Genomic DNA, 17,613 nt, shown 5'->3' with positions numbered 1-17,613 from the left:
GGGGGAGAGCTGGCCCATGCCAACGAACCATGGGATTTACGATTTAGTAAGTATTGAGTAAGAAATGATGTATAGAAAGTAAAAGATGAATGCTTGCATCAATAACAAAATGAGCAATCTCTTATATTAAGCTTTATTTGTGTAGAATTGCAGCATAAGATAGCATAGCAACTTGTTCCAATTGTGTTAAAAGGTGAAAACAAGAAACAAATGAATCTCCAAACTGTTGTGCTAGTCTTCCTGAAATCCATCATACAAAGCCGAGATTCCACTAACATCATCGCTGCTTAGCTCCTTCTTCGTATTAGGACGCATAGATGGCCACATGACGGCATCTCTAATGTCGCTGTGGCCCAGCCCAAGAATATGTCCAAGCTCATGCAATGCCACACTCCCCACATCATACTTATCAGGATAAGCTCCATCCGCCCAAGCATGCCACTCATTGAAGTGAAGTCTCCCATCTTCAGGCGCAAAAGCATGCGCCAATACTCCACTTCCCTTCTTGAAAGGATGCCCATCTCCATGCTCTCCTACTTCAAAGCTTATTCTAACATCTGTGTCGTCCGTACTACCTTCTGAGAATGCAAATACACTGTTTAAACTCCAGCTGATCATGGCTTGAACCACTGTACTCTTGTACTGTTCCGGAAAACTCCTAACAAATGTGTATTTCAGATTGTATTTGGACGCCGACCATTTCGGTTTCGAATCATTGAAAAATCTGTAATGAAGTCCTATGGGGTGATCCCTGTCCCCGTTCCCGTCTCCGCCCGTCTCGTTGATGAACACGTCGGGAACTCCACATCGAGGCTGCGACATTAGCTCCAAAGTCTCCGCATCCAAAATGCCACTCACGTTGAGGTTGAAGAATTTTTGGTATGATTTAAGGGCAAATTCCAAGTTGTCATCAAAGGCGTTGCCTTTGGTATCCACATTTGTGCTCAAGTAACCATAACGTTGGAGGAAGGCTCTGACGTTGTGGATTCCTTCTATGTTGTGGCCCTTCCCACTTCCTACAAGATGTTGGGGAAATATAGACGAGGACAACTTGTGGGTGTGAAGATGGCGCGCCATGATGGCGTGAGGTGCTATGGCGGCGACAAGTATGAACATCACTTGGAGACATGATTTCAAATCCATGTTCACGACAGGATAGAGACAAACTAAGATGGGTGTGTGATGAATATGGGTTGGAGTTTGGGGCCCTTTTAAAACAAAATTGCATGAAGGACCAAAACAAAACTAAGGTTGAGTTGCTATATGCATACATCAAAATTAAATAATTTAAATGCCAGGCATTGTCCATGAAATGATACTATAATTAAATCAAGGATCTTGTGGACATAAATTCACACACAAAATGATACTATAATTAAATCAAGGATCTTGTGGACATAAATTCATACACAGACACAAATGTTCTTTCATCATCTTCAATGGATTCTTTTCCTACTTGCTTCCTGTTTATGGTAAGAACAAAAATTGAAACAATTCTAAGTCCACCTTTACTAAATATTATCCTCTTAGACCCCAAGCGCATAGTTAGAAAATATTGTCTTCCTGGACCTAAGCAGATCTTAACCAATTAATTTTTTAAAAAAAAAATACTCATAAACTTTGAAAATCAACCTTAAAAAGTTTTGAGATAATTTATGAAGTGTTCATGGACTGATAAAAAATTTTGATTTTTTGTTTATTAAGGAAAAAAGATGCATGCTACTTTTAAAATTTCGTGAGTATTTTTTAAACATAATATCAATAATAAGGGTATTTTTGTACTTAAAAAAATTGAAAGTTACTCCTAATTTTTTTTTTTCTTTTTAATTTTAAGGATATTTTTTAATTTATTATTCCAAGTTTAAAGGTATTAATTAAAATTTATAAAAATTTAAGACTATTTTCAGACTTATTTAATTTAGTCTATTAATTTATACTCCTTAAATTCCTAAATTACAAACTTTCTCCTAAATAAATTTATATCATTTATTATGAAATGGAGCTCTAAAATTGGGTTATTTAATTAGCCCAATCCATTTTAAGGAGGGCGGAGAATTCATGTTGAAATGGGAAAATGAAGGAGGAAGGAGAGATTTTTCTTTAACTAAATGAAAAGAGGATGGGACAAAGATTTTCTGTCCCCATCTGTCAATCTCTGATGGGAAACCCGATCTTCAAGGAGAATCCCCTACCAATACTGCAAAAATAAATAGAAAATTTTGGAGCAGCGAGAATTGAAACAAAAGGTATGAATGGAGACCTCGTCTCCACCCCATCCCATAGACACATCTCTACAAGCCCCCATCAATGCACAATCCGATCACACTGTACGTTGTGAAGGATGTGACCATGGTGACGATACCCTGTTCGTTGACCGTGGGGGAGAGCTGGCCCATGCCTACCAACCATGGGATTTAGTAAGTATTGAGTAAGAAATGATGTATAAAAAGTAAAAGATTAATGGTTGCATCAATAACAAAACAAGCAATCTCTTATATTAAGCTTTATTTGTGTAGAATTGCAGCATAAGATAGCATAGCAACTTGTTCCAATTGTGTTAAAGGTGAAAACAAGAAACAAATGAATCTCCAAACTGTTGTGCTAGTCTTCCTCAAATGCACCATACAAAGCCGAGATTCCACTAACATCATCGCTGCTTAGCTCCTTCTTCAAATTAGGAGGCATAGATGGCCACATGACGGCGTCTCTAATGTCGCTGTGGCCCAGCCCAAGAATATGTCCAAGCTCATGCAATGCCACACTCCCCACGTCAAACTTATCAGGATAAGCTCCATCCGCCCAAGCATACTGCGCATTGAAGTGAAGTCTCCCATCTTCAGGCGCAAAAGCATGCGCCAGTGCTCCATTGTTGTCCTTGAAAGGAGACCCATCTCCATGCTCTCCTACTTCAAAGCTTATTCTAACATCTGTGTTCTCCGTACTACCTTCTGAGAATGCAAACACACTGTTAAAACTCCAGCTGATCATGGCTTGAACCACTGTATTCTTGTACTGTTCTGGAAAATTATTCCCAACAAATGCGTATTTCAGATTGTATTTGGACGCCGACCATTTCGGTTTCAAATCGTTGAAAAATCTGTAATGAAGTCCTATGGGGTGACCCCCGTCTCCGCCCGTCTCGTTGATGAACACGTCGGGAACTCCACATCGAGGCTGCGACATTAGCTGCAAAGTCTCCGCATCCAAAATGCCACTCACGTTGAGGTTGAAGAATTTTTGGTATGACTTAATGGCAAACTCCAAGTTGTCATCAAAGACGTTGGCTTTGGTCTCCACATTTGTGCTCAAGTAACCATAACGTTGGAGGAAGGCTCTGACGTTGTGGATTCCTTCTATGTTGTGGCCCTTCCCACTTCCTACGAGATGTTGGGGAAATATAGACGAGGACAACTTGTGGGTGTGAAGATGGCGCGCCATGATGGCGTGGGGTGCTATGGCGGCGACAAGTATGAACATCACTTGGAGACATGATGTCAAATCCATGTTCACGACAAGATAGAGACAAATTAAGATGGGTGTGTGATGAATATGGGTTGGAGTTGGGAGCCCTTTTGAAAGAAAATTGCATGAAGGAGAAAAACAAAGCTAAGGTTGAGTTACTATATGCGTACATCAAAATTAAATAATTTGAAAGTCTGGCATTGTCTTGCGATTCTATGTTCGATAAGATTTCATGTTACTCTAATTATGTCTAAGATCTCGTGGACATAAATTCATAGAGATATTGATATCATTTTTTGTGTTTGATGAAAACAAAATAGTAAATATTGTCTCAACCCCAAATTCACTCTATTGTCATCTTTGTGATTTCCTTTTTGGGCTTTCCTTTCACAGTTTTTAAAATGCGTCTATTAATTAAGATTTCTACCTCCTTACGAACGATGTTTCGTTCCTCTCTCTAACTGACATAGGATCTCACAAACGACCTACTTTCGGAGTCAGCATCCTTGTTGCCACTCCTAGACACAATTGCACTCTTGATGGCTGCAGACTTGCGATTGTGCGGCAGTCACTTTCTAACGACGAGTAAGCTAAGCCAATTCGTTCGTACATCGCCTACCGCTAAGCGACGTATGCTCAAACTTCTGGCCTCGATTTAAGGAAGTTTTAGAAAATGAGGGCAGAGAGAGATTTTCGAAAGAGAGATTTTAAAAAAGACGTTATATATGCAAGCAAGAGAATAACAACAACTACTCATATAACTATTGGTAGGTAGGATCTCACAAAAACTAAATATATATATACAATTTCGTTTTCATACATCCAATGAAAGATAAATTGGATTAAAGGTACCAGCGACAATAGATGTTTTATGTCGGTGGCTAACTATGCTCTACTGTTCAATACAATTTTAAAACATTTTTATAATTTATCAATCATAGGTCGTTATGAGAGTTTACTCTTGTGGTTTTAGTTTATAAGTAGGGTCTCCATGTTTGAAAAAAAAAAAATTTATAAATTAGAATTAAATCTTTATAAACTATTTACGAAGAATTTATAAAATTATAGGGTGAAGTTTTATCATAGCGTAAGAATAAAATAATAACGATTCACTTTGCCAGAGGCTCGAATTACTAACCACTACTACTAATACATAATTTAAAACGCTTTGATAATTTGATCGATTTAAAAACATGCATTTAGTAAACAGTTATAAATTAACCATAAAACTAATTTTTTATATTTATTAAATGTACCATGATTTAATTGATATGTGTGAAACTACAATAATTAAAATATAAAAAAAAGTTTGCATCATAATGATATTTGAACCTAATTATTTATTTTTAATTTTTTAATTTTAAATTTTATTATTATTATTATTATTATTATTTGCATTGATTTCAAATTAGAAGATAGAATTATAAAAATAAAAAATAATAAAAAAAAAGATTTCATGGTTATTATAATGGGGCCGATGACATGGACGGGTTTGTCATGGGCCCAAGGCCCGGAATCATATCAAATCCGAACCGAGTGGTTCGTAGAGCTCGCTCCCTGATATTTGGGATGTGTGGAATGGCGTCCTCCCAAAATTTTCTATTAAATTCAATTATCTTCGTTTCAGAAAATTAATTACAATTATAATCCCTTTACTCCCACAATATTTAACAACAAAAACAAAGAACTATGAACAAATCCACAGATTATCCTTCTTCTTCCTCCTCCCAATTTACAGATTTCTTCTCTTCCTCGTTTTCCGTTGCTTTGTCCTAATGATTCTACAAGCGTCGTCGTTCAATATCGTCGTTCCACTCTCCGGTTCTTCCCGCGTTCGTTCCCGTCACAGCCATGTCGTTCGAGCTCAAGGTAATTATATAGCCGGTTTTTTAAACTGATTCTAAATCTCGTTTTACTGTTGTATGGAATTTATCTTTTCAAATCGCGACATTCTAGCGCCAATTTTTGTTTGCTGTATCTTTCTCTGTGGATTCATTTAGATGTCCAACAACAAAGTTGTTCTTCTTGTTATTGTTCCTGTCTACCGCTTTTGGATATAGATAATTCGAATGTAATTTTTTTGTTACTTCAGGGGAACCGTCCGACAAGTCGGTCGAAATAATGAGGAAATTCTCGGAGCAGTATGCTCGCAAGTCAGGAACGTATTTCTGTGTGGACAAGGGGGTTACTGCTGTTGTAATCAAGGTTATTTTCTGAGATTTTCTTGTGGTGTTATTTCCGTTACTTATAAATGGAATTTTCATTTTTCTGTCTTATTTCTGTAGTCATGAAGTTGTTTGAGTGGCTTACATGATTGTGTTTTATCTGTTGACCTTTATGGAACATCTCATTGATTGCACGCAAGGAATTGATAGGTTTTCTAGTTACTCGTTCTCAAATTGAGCAATTATTTATTAGTTTGTAAAGCAATAGAGGAGAAGAAACTTTGATAGGTCTGTGCTCCCGAAGGTAGACGATAACTTTAAGGAAATTTGATTACCTATATTCTTTGGAAATATTTTTTCTTGACATTGCTGATAAAGTTCATGATGGAAGAGTTTAGTTTTACTGTGGCAAGTTGATTGCATAAGTTCCAGAAGTTTATAACTCGATGAACCTGTACTAATGGATCTTTGTTTTTAGTCTCCATTATGTTTATGGGTACAGTTGTATCGACATTAGATGAAATTTATTGAATGTCGTTGATCTGTAACTAGTGTAAGAGAAGCTCATATTAGATCTAAACAGGGACTGGCAGATCACAAAGATACATTGGGTGCACCACTCTGTCCCTGTCGGTCAGTGTTTATAATGCTTTGTAGAAATCGTGTAATATTTTCTGGAACTAATGGTAGTTCAAACTATCTTTAATTCAGAGTTAAATAGTTTGGTTATTTTTTTTCAGGCATTATGATGACAAAGCTGCTGAGGTTGCACAAGGTTTTTGGAATTGTCCATGTGTTCCAATGAGAGAAAGGTAAAATATGCACTTATATCATCGGGAAGTTTCTTTTTTGCGATCTGGAATTCATGAAACTATATACCTGCCTGTCTGCATTATACTCATAAAACGTTTCTCACTTGATTTATTGACTGACTGAATGATCTGCATTAGGATGATTCGGCTTTATAAGTCTTTATTCTTATGAAAGAGGAAGGAAAAGAGAAGGGGTGGGAGATTATGGCTATCCATTTTAATTTGTTTCTTAAGATGATGGGTGTTGAGATTTACAGTACTAGGTTATTAAACTTGGAAGTAAATACCTTGAGCCCTATACTGATTTTTCGCGGATGAAGAGCAGGGTTTAAATCTTTCATAAACTGACTTTGTTAGAACTATTTCCCATGGTCAGCTGGTAAACTAAATTTGTAGTCGGTTAGTCACACATAACCAAGCTGTTCACTCTAGCGAGTAAGGTTGTTTTTGTGTTATATTCGATACCAGGAAAATGGTAATAACAGGCTGACTTTCAAAGCCCTTGGATATTGGAATGTTTCAGGAAACAAGGAAATGTAGATGATAGGACGCTGTTACTCATCTTATTCCATATCAGGCACATCTGGTCTGAAAATTAATTTTTTCTTGGCAGGAAAGAGTGTCACTGCATGCTTTTCCTAACTCCTGAGAACGACTTTGCAGGCAACGACCAGGTAATTGTTATCAGTTACTCTTGATCTGAAAGATTATACTGATACTTCTAATTCATGGAAAGAATCTCAATGTAATGACTACAGACTGAATGACAATTCAATTTACCGGAAGGTGTATGGTTTATTGTTAGACACTATTACCACTCCAGAATGCAACTGAATTTTCTTATTAATTTCATTAACAAGCTCCACTCCTTGAACACTATGCTAGATGTGAAGTTGGGAATTGTCACAAGTTCTTTTAGCCGGAAAAAATTGAATATTAAGCTAAACTGCAAATATTATGGCTATTTACTTTGCATATGTTGCAACTATCCATTGTTTCTGTTGTGAATACTTTTTTCCTGGTCTCGTTGGATTTCTGATTCCTCTTTTCTGTAGGTGATCACCATGGAAGATATCAAGGCAACAACAGCAAACATGTAACCTTCAATTTCCACTTGTTAATTTCATTCACAGTACTTCATACTGTGCTATGATGATTGAAAGGGGTGGAAATATACAAGTATAATTATGTATGTAACACTACATGCTGATGAGATCATGAATTGTTGTGCCATATCTGCCACTGACAAATGATTACATTTCTTTTCCATGGTATTTGTAACATGTAAGTTTTGACCTTTGGCTTAGTTTGGCTAGAACCATACATGGATGGGTGTTTTGGGAGAGGATCCAATGCAGGAGTGGTTAGTGGTGAAAAATATGAGTTAGGAGAAAGAACCCTATATGGATAGGTATTCCTTTTCGGGTTATTAGAGGTTTGAATTTGCATACTCCATACCTTTTCCTTTTACTTTCGAGATGAGCGATTGGAAAAGTAATAATAATTATAATCAATAAAGATGTTGCTATTCCTATTCTATTGTGAGCATAATGTAAATCCCCAATTTCTTACTTGAATTTTCGGTTCTTAAGTTCGATTTTCCACCGGAGTAATTTTGAGGTTTGAACAATGTAGAATTTTGCATTTATTTTTTCTTTTCTAAATCCTTAGTTTAAGTTTTAAAAACTAAAGGAAACCATTTTTTTTTTTTTTTTTTTTATAATTTAGTAAATGAATTGTAAAAAAAATACGTACTAATAATGTTTAGGAGGCTCTAATTTTCATCCCAATACAAGAACCTTGGCACAGGTCGCAATATCTTATTTTAGGGCATGAAATAAAATTAATTCAGTCAATGGAGTTTGTAGCAATGTCGAGTAAATAGCCGATAAATTTAATGTATATTTGAAAATATTTTAAATGTTAAATTGTAAATTTAATTCTAATGATAATATCTATTAGTGCCTCCTAAAACTAAATAGATTTTAATTCTGATTTGATTATTGTTCAAGAAAAATAATAAATACAAACTAATATGAAATTTTGAGTATAGTAATATTGTTTTATGGATAATTAAAAATATTTTTGTAATTTCCTTAAGAAACTATTCATATAAATGCGAAATTTCGGTCTTTTACGATTTTCGATTTCAGGTGCCCTGGCGTTGTAGCCCAGCCCACACTGACTCCGCCAATTGGCTCAACAATTGCCGCGAACCGTAAGCGCGCGCCCCTCAACATCATCGTCTTCTTCATTCCTTTCCCAATTCCTGACAACAGCTTGATTATTATTCTAGGGTTTCGTTGCACTTCTGCTTATGAATTTTCAATTCTCCCTTTCATTCTGTTCCATCCATCTTTGTCTTAATTAGCTAGATAGGTTGATCCCTCAGACCTTTTCAGAGGTCTACCGCGCTCGTTTCTCGGAGATGTCGAGGCCCCAAGTCACCATCACTCTCGGACGCTCTGGTCAGGTAATCGCATTTAGTTTGTTCAAGCGTTTTTTAAAAAGTAAATAGGAAACCAGAGATTTTTCGAGTTCGCCTTTAGTTTTTCTTGTACCAGTTATGTCATCGATGATTATTGCACTTACTGAGCTTTTCGTTTTGTGATCGCATCGTTTTCAGGTGATAAAGAGAGGAGGTATAGCCTCAAACTTCGCACAATCGAACATTGATTCTGGATCCGAGCCAAGAAGAAAACGGTATCTTGAGAGATCAGCTGATAATGCTGAAGATTTGTTTTCGTCCACGAATAAGAGGTTGCTTTCTTTTGCTCTACTTCTCTATTGACTATTACTAGCATATACCTATCCGGGCATTCTTCCTTTTCTTTTATTTTCTTCGTAGCCCATATCTCCGGTAAGTCTGTATTTTTTCAGTTGTTCTCAGCTTTCACCTTGTTGGTTCTTCTTGCATTTATGGTGTACTTTAACTTGAAAAATTGAACGAATTGTTGGCCACTTATTTCTTCAGTTAATTTGATTTCATGCTCTTGAGACCTCCCTAATTTAAGTGCTGCTGTAGAGATAATAACGTTCCTTTTTATGAAGTATATTTTGTGTCGTTGGAGTTTTGATTTTTCATACAATGATTACTTTGTGGATTTGTATTCTTTATGAATCTCCTCATTTTATCTACGAATTTTGAACTAGTATATATTCTGAATTTTGCATGCCTTAGTTGAGTATTCTCTTTGCAGGCAACGTGGAGATGGCTTTCCCTGGAGTTCAAATGGTGAAAGAAAAGACGGTACTGGCAAATTCTCTGCTTATATTATTGTATGTTTTTCTACACGTATTGGTTTTCTTTGATCTCATGATTACTTCTGTTCTTATTTGAATAAAGCCTACAGAGTTGGTCAAAATGATCTTCGCTTGAAACTTATGCGCAAAAATCAATCCAAGAAATTTGGTAGTGGAGAAGAACACCGGAGGATGAGCTTACACCATCAATTATCAAAAAATTCGCTGGCCTCAACTAGTGGAGATGTATTACATGGTAGGCATGAATTTCGAGGGAGCAATCTTATAAGGCGACCACATGCTGGAGAAAGTGCCGATGATCTATACCTAGAGCAGTCGCAGAGGAAAAGTGCTGTTTCATATGTTGATAGATTGAGAGTTAGATCCCCAGATGGGATCATGAAAAGGTCCATGGGGCTTTCACCACCTAGATACAATGATGAGTTTAGGAGAACCTCATTTATGATGGAAGCTGATCGTTCAAGAGGTGAATGGTTTTTCAAAAACAGCGTTGCTGACAGTTATAGGTCTGTAGACTCTGCACCTGGGAAAATGAAAGCCGCCCTCCCTGTATCTGGCAAGGGAGTTAAGGATATCCCACCAATAAGTGGGAGCATGCAGAGAAGTTCCACAATGGTACACCCTTTGACCGTTTTGCTTATTGGCCTAATTTAATGTGCCAACTCAATTTATTAAGTTCTATAATCTTATAGATTAGCTCATCTTTGATGCCGGATTGAGCCTTTTGTTGATAAGCCTTGTTAATGATTGTTTACAGGGGGAGGGTTCTCTTTCTGTTGCTGGCTTGTTGAATTCACTTGGTTTGGGGAAATATTCCATTCATTTTCAGGCAGAAGAAGTAAGTCATCTCTGCTTGTATATTGTTTTTCAGTATTGCCGAATGTATGTATTTTCTTGAAAGTTAAAGTTCTTTTTCATTAATCGATCAGAAGTTTATATCTGGTTAAAAAGAAAACGTTATAAGATGTAGAACGTAGATTCTGTAGCATACAACAAATGGGTTTCTTTTACCATATGAATGTTATGTATGGTGTTCCTTATGCTTGTTTATGGACTTTTTAATGCTTGTATCTTGCAGATTGATATGACAGCTTTGAGACAGATGGGAGACAAGGATCTTAAAGAGTTGGGGATACCAATGGTAATTCCATTTCCCTGGCCTTCTACGATTTTCAAACTCTAATTGAAAAAACATTTTTTTGCTTTCCAACTTACTTTTAGTCCTGTATGTGGCGTGCTTGCCTAACTGCGATTTTGATAAACCCTGTTAGTTGAGAACTAGCGTGTCATACCATCAAGTTTAAGTTGACAAAGGGTTGGGTTTGCGAGTGAATAGCCTTAGGATTTATTCAACATGTCCTGGACTGGAATTTTGAATGTTCCATGAGCTTCCAAGTGTTATAATTTTATAGGCCTTACTAATGTTGCTTGAGTATACTAAATAAAATTGAAAGCTATTTTTCATGGGAATGGATATGAGATAGATAGGGCTTGTAAATTAGTTTTAATTCATAATTACTGAATTCCAGAATCAATTAATTTGCTACACTTTGATAAATTACTTTGTAACGTTAAAATTACCTAATCTTTAAATTATTTTTCAATGACTTCAAATTTTTGAACTCTAACTTTGATTATACTTAACTGAAAAAATAACTCTGCTAATATTGATTGATACTAAAATTATATTGAATAGTTACTAATTTGTCTTACGTCATTTTAGTTAACTTTAGTTAACTGATAAATTAACTAATTTCATTGAAGAAGCAACCATTTTATTGTACTTGAATTGATTACATCAATTAGTTAAGACATGATCTCGACAGAGACGAGGTTTGAATCTTCTCAACAACAACAACAACAAAAAAAAAAAAAAAAAAAAAAAAAAAAAANAAATCAACTTATTTATGACTAATTTATCAACTCTGAAACTTCTGTTCATACTATATTGGTTTATTTTACTTAATTTTACTAATTTATTAATACAACAACGAAGATATGAAATCCTAAGCAAAGATCCATTCAACTAATGCAGTATTATTGAAGTTTTCTATCTATGTACCACCAAATTCATCTTATTTCTAGATGTCGTTTTTCCATACAAACCTTAAACGAATGCTCCTAAAGGATACTGATAGGGTCAATAATACTACCATAGTCTGAAGTGGCTTGGTTTCTATGTTATATTGTTTATGTAATTGTTTTCATCTGTCGCATTATCATTTATCTGATTATTAGTACTGCCAAAGAAGAATGTGTCATATGCACTATGAAATCATTTGATAAAAGTACTCTATACGTACGTGGTAGTTGCCTCCTAACTAGTTTACCAGTGTACGTGGTAGTTGCCTCCTAACTAGTCTAGTTTAATGATTTCACTTGGAACTTCAATATCATCCAAGCTTGTTGTATGCATTGGAAATTTAATTTGAACCCTCACTTGATACTTCTATTTAACAGGGACCAAGGAAAAAGATTCTTCTTGCCCTGTTGCCCCGTTCTAAGCAGCGGCCGCCACCACCATTCTCAATTGGACGAGCGTAGAGTTCTGGATCACTTGTGTCTATCGTCTGAAATGTTTACGGGTGTATTCCTTTTGTAAATTAGAGCCCTCTTTGGGGATGTTTTTATCTGTATGTATGAACATTTTGAGGATAAATTTAAGCAGCAGAATCAATTGTGTATAGTGCATTCATTGACCTCTGCCTTACTAGTGCTGTTCTTAGCATGCGTGGATAGAACTTTTAACAATTTACTTATTGAGAGTGGAGTCATTGAATACCCTATTCATAAGGTATTGAGAATGGAATAAATCAATACCCAATTCATTAGGTCTCATTAGATTAGAATTTCATAAAACACAACTAGATGACAAATCTTTGAAACTCATCACGTCTTGAATTACACCGATACGCTTGAACCTTGAGATGAGACTTGTTGCTTTTGTGCGTTCTCTCACATGCCAGGTAGTAGAACAGACCGAGAAGGCTTCATTATGACTCTGCTGATGCTACTCATGCTACAAACTAGAGCATTGTGGAAGAAGGAATTGTGACTGGCCACACCAGTCGAAAAGGTACTTCATATATCTTTGCTTGTTTGCTTCAATGGCTACTATTTTCTTATTAACATCTGAATAAGAGGAGATCAAGAAGATCGGCCACATGTAGTGTACGTTTCTGGTGATATGATCTTTCGTGGCTGCTTCTGTTTTCATCTGAAGAAAACAGGGGAGTTTTCTGTAAGAAAAGAACATGGGTAGCTAGTGAAGGTTTTCTCCTCTCTCCTCTCTTAATGTGAACTTGATCTGTGTTTATTCTTTCAATTTGTTCAAAAAGTGATGTTGGACCTTACTGGAATTAGAGCATCAGATTCCTCGATGACAATGATAGAGTGCTCTTAGAAAGTCTATCAGTTACTTTTAAATAGTTTGCTTTTACACTTTACATCCATGCCTCCTTGAAAGTCCATTGAGAATAAAGCCAAATGGATTGTTTTGTTTATTGCTTAGAGAGAAGTGAAAGCAGAGCGGAGTGGTAACATGTGGACTAATTGCTTTGGCTTACAGAAGAATGGAAAGCAGTAAAGAGTTAAAAGGTACTACCCTTTACCCACTTATTTAATCTCATACCATAAAAAAATTGAGTTTGTGGTTAATTGCACTGTCAAGTTCTCTCATTGTATCTTTAGGAAAACTACCTTTCCTAAGGTCGGTTTATTACAGGCTTTAGTGGGCCAATATGGTGTTTTAGAGATCATATTTTGTTGCACCACTTTAGTTGGAATTTTTATTTGAACTTTATATGGTTGTTTTCATTAATAACCAAGGATAGGCTTTTGTTTGGAATCTAAAGGGAGGGCCAAACACATCTCATATGGTACTAACTTAGGAAACAGTCAAGAAAAAGTCATCTGCCACTTTGTGCACAAAAGAACCCTTTTTGTAAAGTTAAAAGGACATAATTGAGATTTGAATTAGGGTTAGGAAGAGAAGAGTAGTGTGGCCAATGTTCTTGATCTTTCTTTACAGTTTGAATTGACTGTCCACTGATATTTAATCAATTTATCATTTTATTGGAAGATTGTAGCATAAATACGAGGGTTTTTCTAAATTTCTTAGGTAGTAGAAAAAAAAGATTTTAGAAATTTAAATTTCTTTGCTTTGCCTATTTATTATGAGGGTTTTCTCTTACCTATTTATTTTTATTAGTTTAGAACTTCACCAAAACTCAGCCGCTGTTCAGTTACCCACAGAATTCATGGATCTTCAGGATCAATTCATGTAGCCGTTTCATTGACGAGTCACAGAGGCCATCTTCTTTGCGGTCGTTGAAAGGGTTTTGTAGAGAGACTGGAAGTCTGAAATGGAGTTTCAGGAGGGTTTGATGAAGTTTATGGTCCATAGACATACTCAACCTATTTGGGCTTTCGAGAAAAATTCTCCATCGGTTGCAGTTTCAGAGATAACCAGTAGTCCTACACGGAAATGGCGGATCTTCAGTCGGTCGTCTTCTTCCCCATTTTCGTCCAAACCCCAATTGAAGGAAATACCGAAAGAATTGCTCTGTCCCATTTCGGGGTCTTTAATGGCGGACCCTGTAATTGTCTCCTCTGGCCACACATTCGAGGCCGCCTGTGTTCAAGTTTGTAAAGATTTAGGCTTCAAGCCGACTTTGTTAGATGGTTCGAAGCCGGATTTCACCTCTGTAATCCCGAATCTGGCTCTGAAATCTACCATTTTCAACTGGTGTAAAAACTCCTCCTCTGAACCCCCAAAGCCACTCGATTTCTCCTCCGCCGAAAAGCTCGTTGGTAAGTTCATGGCAGACCACAGGAAAAGCGATGAAGAATTGATTCAAGGGGTTGCAGAGAATCCTGTGGTTCGATTCAACCACACCGCCACCGATGTCACTCGTCGGGAATCTCATTTCTACTCGAGCTCCGATCAATCTGTCGCCGCCGTTCCGAGTCTGCCCCTTCCTCTCGCGACTCGACCGAGTTCTTCCTCTGAAAGTGAGATCTCTACTCTGAACTCCACTGAAGAAGAAGAGATCCTCGCGAAGCTCAAAAGCCCTCAGGTTACTGAGATTGAAGAGGGTGTGGTTACGCTGAGAAAAATCACGAGAATTCGAGAGGACACTAGGCTTTATCTCTGTTCCCCTTTGATTCTCTCTGCTCTTCGGTCTCTTATCGTCTCAAGGTACAGCAGCATTCAGGTGAATTCAGTTGCAGCACTTGTGAATCTGTCCTTAGAGAATATGAACAAGGTCAAGATCGTACGGTCGGGATTTCTCCCCAATTTGATCGATATTCTTAAAACGGGTTCCCCGGAGGTTCAAGAACATGCCGCCGGTGCCATTTTCAGCTTAGCTCTCGACGACGACAACAAGACGGCGATCGGCGTATTGGGTGCTCTGCCGTCATTGATACGGCTGTTGGTATCCCACTCGGAGCAGACCCGACACGACTCGGCTCTTGCTCTGTACCACTTATCGCAAGTTCAGAGCAACCGTTCGAAGCTAGTGAAACTTGGGTCGGTGCCGGTTTTTCTCGGGATGGTGAAATCCGGCCTCATGGTCGGCCGGATTTTTCTGATATTGTGTAATTTAGCAGCGTGTTTCGAGGGTCGTGCGGCGTTGTTGAACTCCGGCGCGGTGGAATGTTTAGTGGGTATGTTAAGAGAGAACGAGTTGGACTCCGAGTCGACACGGGAGAGTTGCGTGGCGGTTCTGTTAGAACTGAGTTACAGTAATTTGCGGTTCAAAGGTCTGGCCAAAACCGCCGGAGCAATGGAGGTTTTCATGGCGGTGGAGGAAAACGGAAGTGAAAGATTACAAGAGAAGGTGAAGAGGATCATGGAGTCCATGAAAATCAGAGAGGAAGAAGCTGAGAATGTGAATTGGGAGGAACTGCTAGACTCCGGTTCTTCCAGCAGCAGCCAAACTCGGTGTCGACTGGTCGACGGAATGGATAGGTCCTCCGCCAACTCGTCGGAGTTCTGAATTTGTACAGTTTGGATTTAAAAAAAAAAAATCATTTTGGGTTGTGAATATTAGTGAAAATAAACCTTTTTCTTCTTGTTCTTCTTCACTTGGTCCCTTTTTTGTTTCTTCCCAGTGAAGATGCCAAGTGAAAGAATTCTGGTTCATTACAATCTGAAGAACTCCATTTCTTAAAATTATGATCTGTGGGTTTGTTTATTTCATTTCAGTTGAATGCTCGTAAGATTCATTCATGATTTTGATGAACAAGGAACAGAACAATGGCGATATCTTCACTTTACTTTGGATCTTATAATAATCAATCATAAACAATAAAAAAGAGGGGTATAGAATCGAAATTGGAATCAAACACGAATTTAGATCAGTTAAAGGCATCGCACCTGCGTCTAATTTCTCCTTGGTTTCCCACTTTGACGCCATAGCCACCGAGCTTCACCATTGCTCGAGAAAACGCCTCGAAGAAGGCTCTCTCATCTGCAGCGTATTTCTCCACCCACGGCCGTGTTCTTGAATCGCTGTAAAATCCGCCGTCGGATTTCAAAACCCCTAACCCCTTCTGCAAATTCTTGAAATACATGTTGTCGAATTTGTTCGGCGTCATAATGTCGTTGAAAACGGACAGAGTCGGATTCTTCTGGTAATCAGCGCAAGCTCTCTGTAACCCTAATGCGAATCTAGGGTTATAATGGCTGTCATAGGGCGGCGATTTGCTGTAATTGAAGATCCCAGACGTGAACTCCTTGCAGTGCGAGAAGCCAATCGAATGAGCGCCGCTTAACGCCACCATTTCCTGAACGGAAAATCCTCTGGAGCCGAACATTCCAATGATTTCAGAGACACTCATGGAGGGCCTGGGGAGAGTGCCTTCAATGGCGGCGGCTCTGGAAATTTTAGCGTCTTTTCGGCCGAGAAAGACGGTGTAGTACGGGCCGCCAACCATAGTGAGGAGGTCGCGAGTGGCGGTGGCTAGAATGTCAGCACAGGAGACGGTGTTGGGGCAGGAGAGTTCGAGGGCGGTTTTGGCTCGGACGACGACGTCGAAGGCGTCGCCGGGGAGGGAGAGGTTGATGTCAGCGTCGCGCTCGGCGGAGTTGAAGGGGGTGGAGGAGATGAGGATGGAGGCATCGCAGCCGTTGGGGAGACAGTCGTGGAAGAAGAGGCGGAGGGTGGCGGCAGCGGTGGTCGGGGTGGTGATTTGCTTGTTGGTGACGGTGTCGCGGATGATCTGAGAGAATGCAGGACAGGAATTGCGGTAGTAGTCGGCGGAGAGAGTGGCAGTGGCGGAATGAGTGAAGGCGGAGAGGAAAAGGAGAAGGAGAAAGGCCATGGCGGAGAGAGAGAGAGAGAGAGAGAAAGAGAACTGAAGAAGAAGAGGAAAGAAGAAGAAGAAGACGACAGGGACTTGAGAGGGCCCAGTAGGTGAAGGATTTTGATTGTTGCGGCCATACGTTGGGTGCCGACGGCGTGGTGCAGGCAGGTGGATGAACCCAAATGTCTCTCACCTCACTCTAATCTCTATGGACAAACCTTACATCGCTTCCACTGATTTCACCAAACATGTCATCCATATGCCTTTCAGTTTCCTACTGCATTTGCATCTGATGCTACCATCTTATCTTGGTCCCACGTTTGACCCGTTACTTATTATCGTTAGTCTACAACCAACAGATCCCACAATCTATTTTTTTTGGGGGTCTGTGTCGAGCTTGCACACCGTTCGGTGACAACCTCTGATACTATTTGTAACAGTCAAAATCTACCGCTAGTAGATATTGTCCACTCTAGTTCATTACATATTGTTATCAATCTCACGGGAAAAGGTTTTCACACCTTGTAACAAAATGTTTAGTTCTCCTTGTATGTGGATCCCTCATCGATTGGAAAGAGGAACAAAACATTCTTTTCCCT

The 17,613-nt window shown here is 38.4% G+C and overlaps 6 protein-coding genes across 6 annotated transcripts; 3 read left to right on the top strand and 3 right to left on the bottom strand.

Moving 5' to 3' along the window:
• Positions 1-231: 231 nt before the first annotated feature.
• On the bottom strand, positions 232-1,143 carry LOC111803894 (metalloendoproteinase 1-like). The gene has a single exon (XM_023688543.1). It carries the CDS (start codon positions 1,141-1,143, stop codon positions 232-234), a length of 912 nt encoding a protein of 303 aa, XP_023544311.1.
• Positions 1,144-2,601: 1,458 nt separating this feature from the next.
• Positions 2,602-3,438, bottom strand: LOC111803743 (metalloendoproteinase 1-like). Its single transcript, XM_023688305.1, has one exon. It carries the CDS (start codon positions 3,436-3,438, stop codon positions 2,602-2,604), a length of 837 nt encoding a protein of 278 aa, XP_023544073.1.
• A 1,638-nt stretch (positions 3,439-5,076) lies between these two features.
• On the top strand, positions 5,077-7,976 carry LOC111776310 (ferredoxin-thioredoxin reductase catalytic chain, chloroplastic-like). The gene is made up of 6 exons (XM_023655768.1): positions 5,077-5,331; positions 5,555-5,667; positions 6,211-6,260; positions 6,368-6,439; positions 7,053-7,113; positions 7,495-7,976. Exons 1-6 carry the CDS (start codon positions 5,238-5,240, stop codon positions 7,537-7,539), a joined length of 435 nt encoding a protein of 144 aa, XP_023511536.1. The 5' UTR covers positions 5,077-5,237; the 3' UTR covers positions 7,540-7,976.
• A 597-nt stretch (positions 7,977-8,573) lies between these two features.
• LOC111802287 lies at positions 8,574-12,392 on the top strand. The gene is made up of 7 exons (XM_023686597.1): positions 8,574-8,912; positions 9,066-9,199; positions 9,640-9,689; positions 9,786-10,318; positions 10,461-10,541; positions 10,782-10,844; positions 12,164-12,392. The coding sequence occupies exons 1-7, from the start codon at positions 8,868-8,870 to the stop codon at positions 12,245-12,247; spliced, it is 990 nt and encodes a 329-aa protein (XP_023542365.1). The 5' UTR covers positions 8,574-8,867; the 3' UTR covers positions 12,248-12,392.
• A 110-nt stretch (positions 12,393-12,502) lies between these two features.
• LOC111802278 (U-box domain-containing protein 40-like) lies at positions 12,503-15,903 on the top strand. Its single transcript, XM_023686584.1, has one exon. The coding sequence runs from the start codon at positions 14,068-14,070 to the stop codon at positions 15,703-15,705; it is 1,638 nt and encodes a 545-aa protein (XP_023542352.1). The 5' UTR covers positions 12,503-14,067; the 3' UTR covers positions 15,706-15,903.
• Positions 15,904-15,974: 71 nt separating this feature from the next.
• LOC111802295 (peroxidase 31-like) lies at positions 15,975-17,202 on the bottom strand. Its single transcript, XM_023686609.1, has one exon. The coding sequence runs from the start codon at positions 17,030-17,032 to the stop codon at positions 16,067-16,069; it is 966 nt and encodes a 321-aa protein (XP_023542377.1). The 5' UTR covers positions 17,033-17,202; the 3' UTR covers positions 15,975-16,066.
• Positions 17,203-17,613: the final 411 nt, after the last annotated feature.

The sequence above is a fragment of the Cucurbita pepo genome, chromosome LG01 (genome assembly GCF_002806865.2).
Source record: "Cucurbita pepo subsp. pepo cultivar mu-cu-16 chromosome LG01, ASM280686v2, whole genome shotgun sequence".
In the NCBI taxonomy this organism is placed as follows: domain Eukaryota; kingdom Viridiplantae; phylum Streptophyta; class Magnoliopsida; order Cucurbitales; family Cucurbitaceae; genus Cucurbita; species Cucurbita pepo.
This window is presented reverse-complemented; position numbering and strand designations above follow the sequence as displayed.

Excerpts from the sequence above, each read along its gene's own strand:
- LOC111803894 (XM_023688543.1), bottom strand. The coding sequence starts at position 1,143 with ATGGATTTGAAATCATGTCTCCAAGTGATGTTCATACTTGTCGCCGCC.
- LOC111803743 (XM_023688305.1), bottom strand. The coding sequence starts at position 3,438 with ATGGCGCGCCATCTTCACACCCACAAGTTGTCCTCGTCTATATTTCCC.
- LOC111776310 (XM_023655768.1), top strand. The coding sequence starts at position 5,238 with ATGATTCTACAAGCGTCGTCGTTCAATATCGTCGTTCCACTCTCCGGT. Across the intron at positions 5,668-6,210 it reads TTACTGCTGTTGTAATCAAG|GGACTGGCAGATCACAAAGA; the intron begins GTTATTTTCTGA and ends AGATCTAAACAG. Across the intron at positions 6,440-7,052 it reads TGTGTTCCAATGAGAGAAAG|GAAAGAGTGTCACTGCATGC; the intron begins GTAAAATATGCA and ends TTTTCTTGGCAG.
- LOC111802287 (XM_023686597.1), top strand. The coding sequence starts at position 8,868 with ATGTCGAGGCCCCAAGTCACCATCACTCTCGGACGCTCTGGTCAG. Across the intron at positions 10,319-10,460 it reads TGCAGAGAAGTTCCACAATG|GGGGAGGGTTCTCTTTCTGT; the intron begins GTACACCCTTTG and ends GATTGTTTACAG. Across the intron at positions 10,845-12,163 it reads AAGAGTTGGGGATACCAATG|GGACCAAGGAAAAAGATTCT; the intron begins GTAATTCCATTT and ends TCTATTTAACAG.
- LOC111802278 (XM_023686584.1), top strand. The coding sequence starts at position 14,068 with ATGGAGTTTCAGGAGGGTTTGATGAAGTTTATGGTCCATAGACATACT.
- LOC111802295 (XM_023686609.1), bottom strand. The coding sequence starts at position 17,032 with ATGGCCTTTCTCCTTCTCCTTTTCCTCTCCGCCTTCACTCATTCCGCC.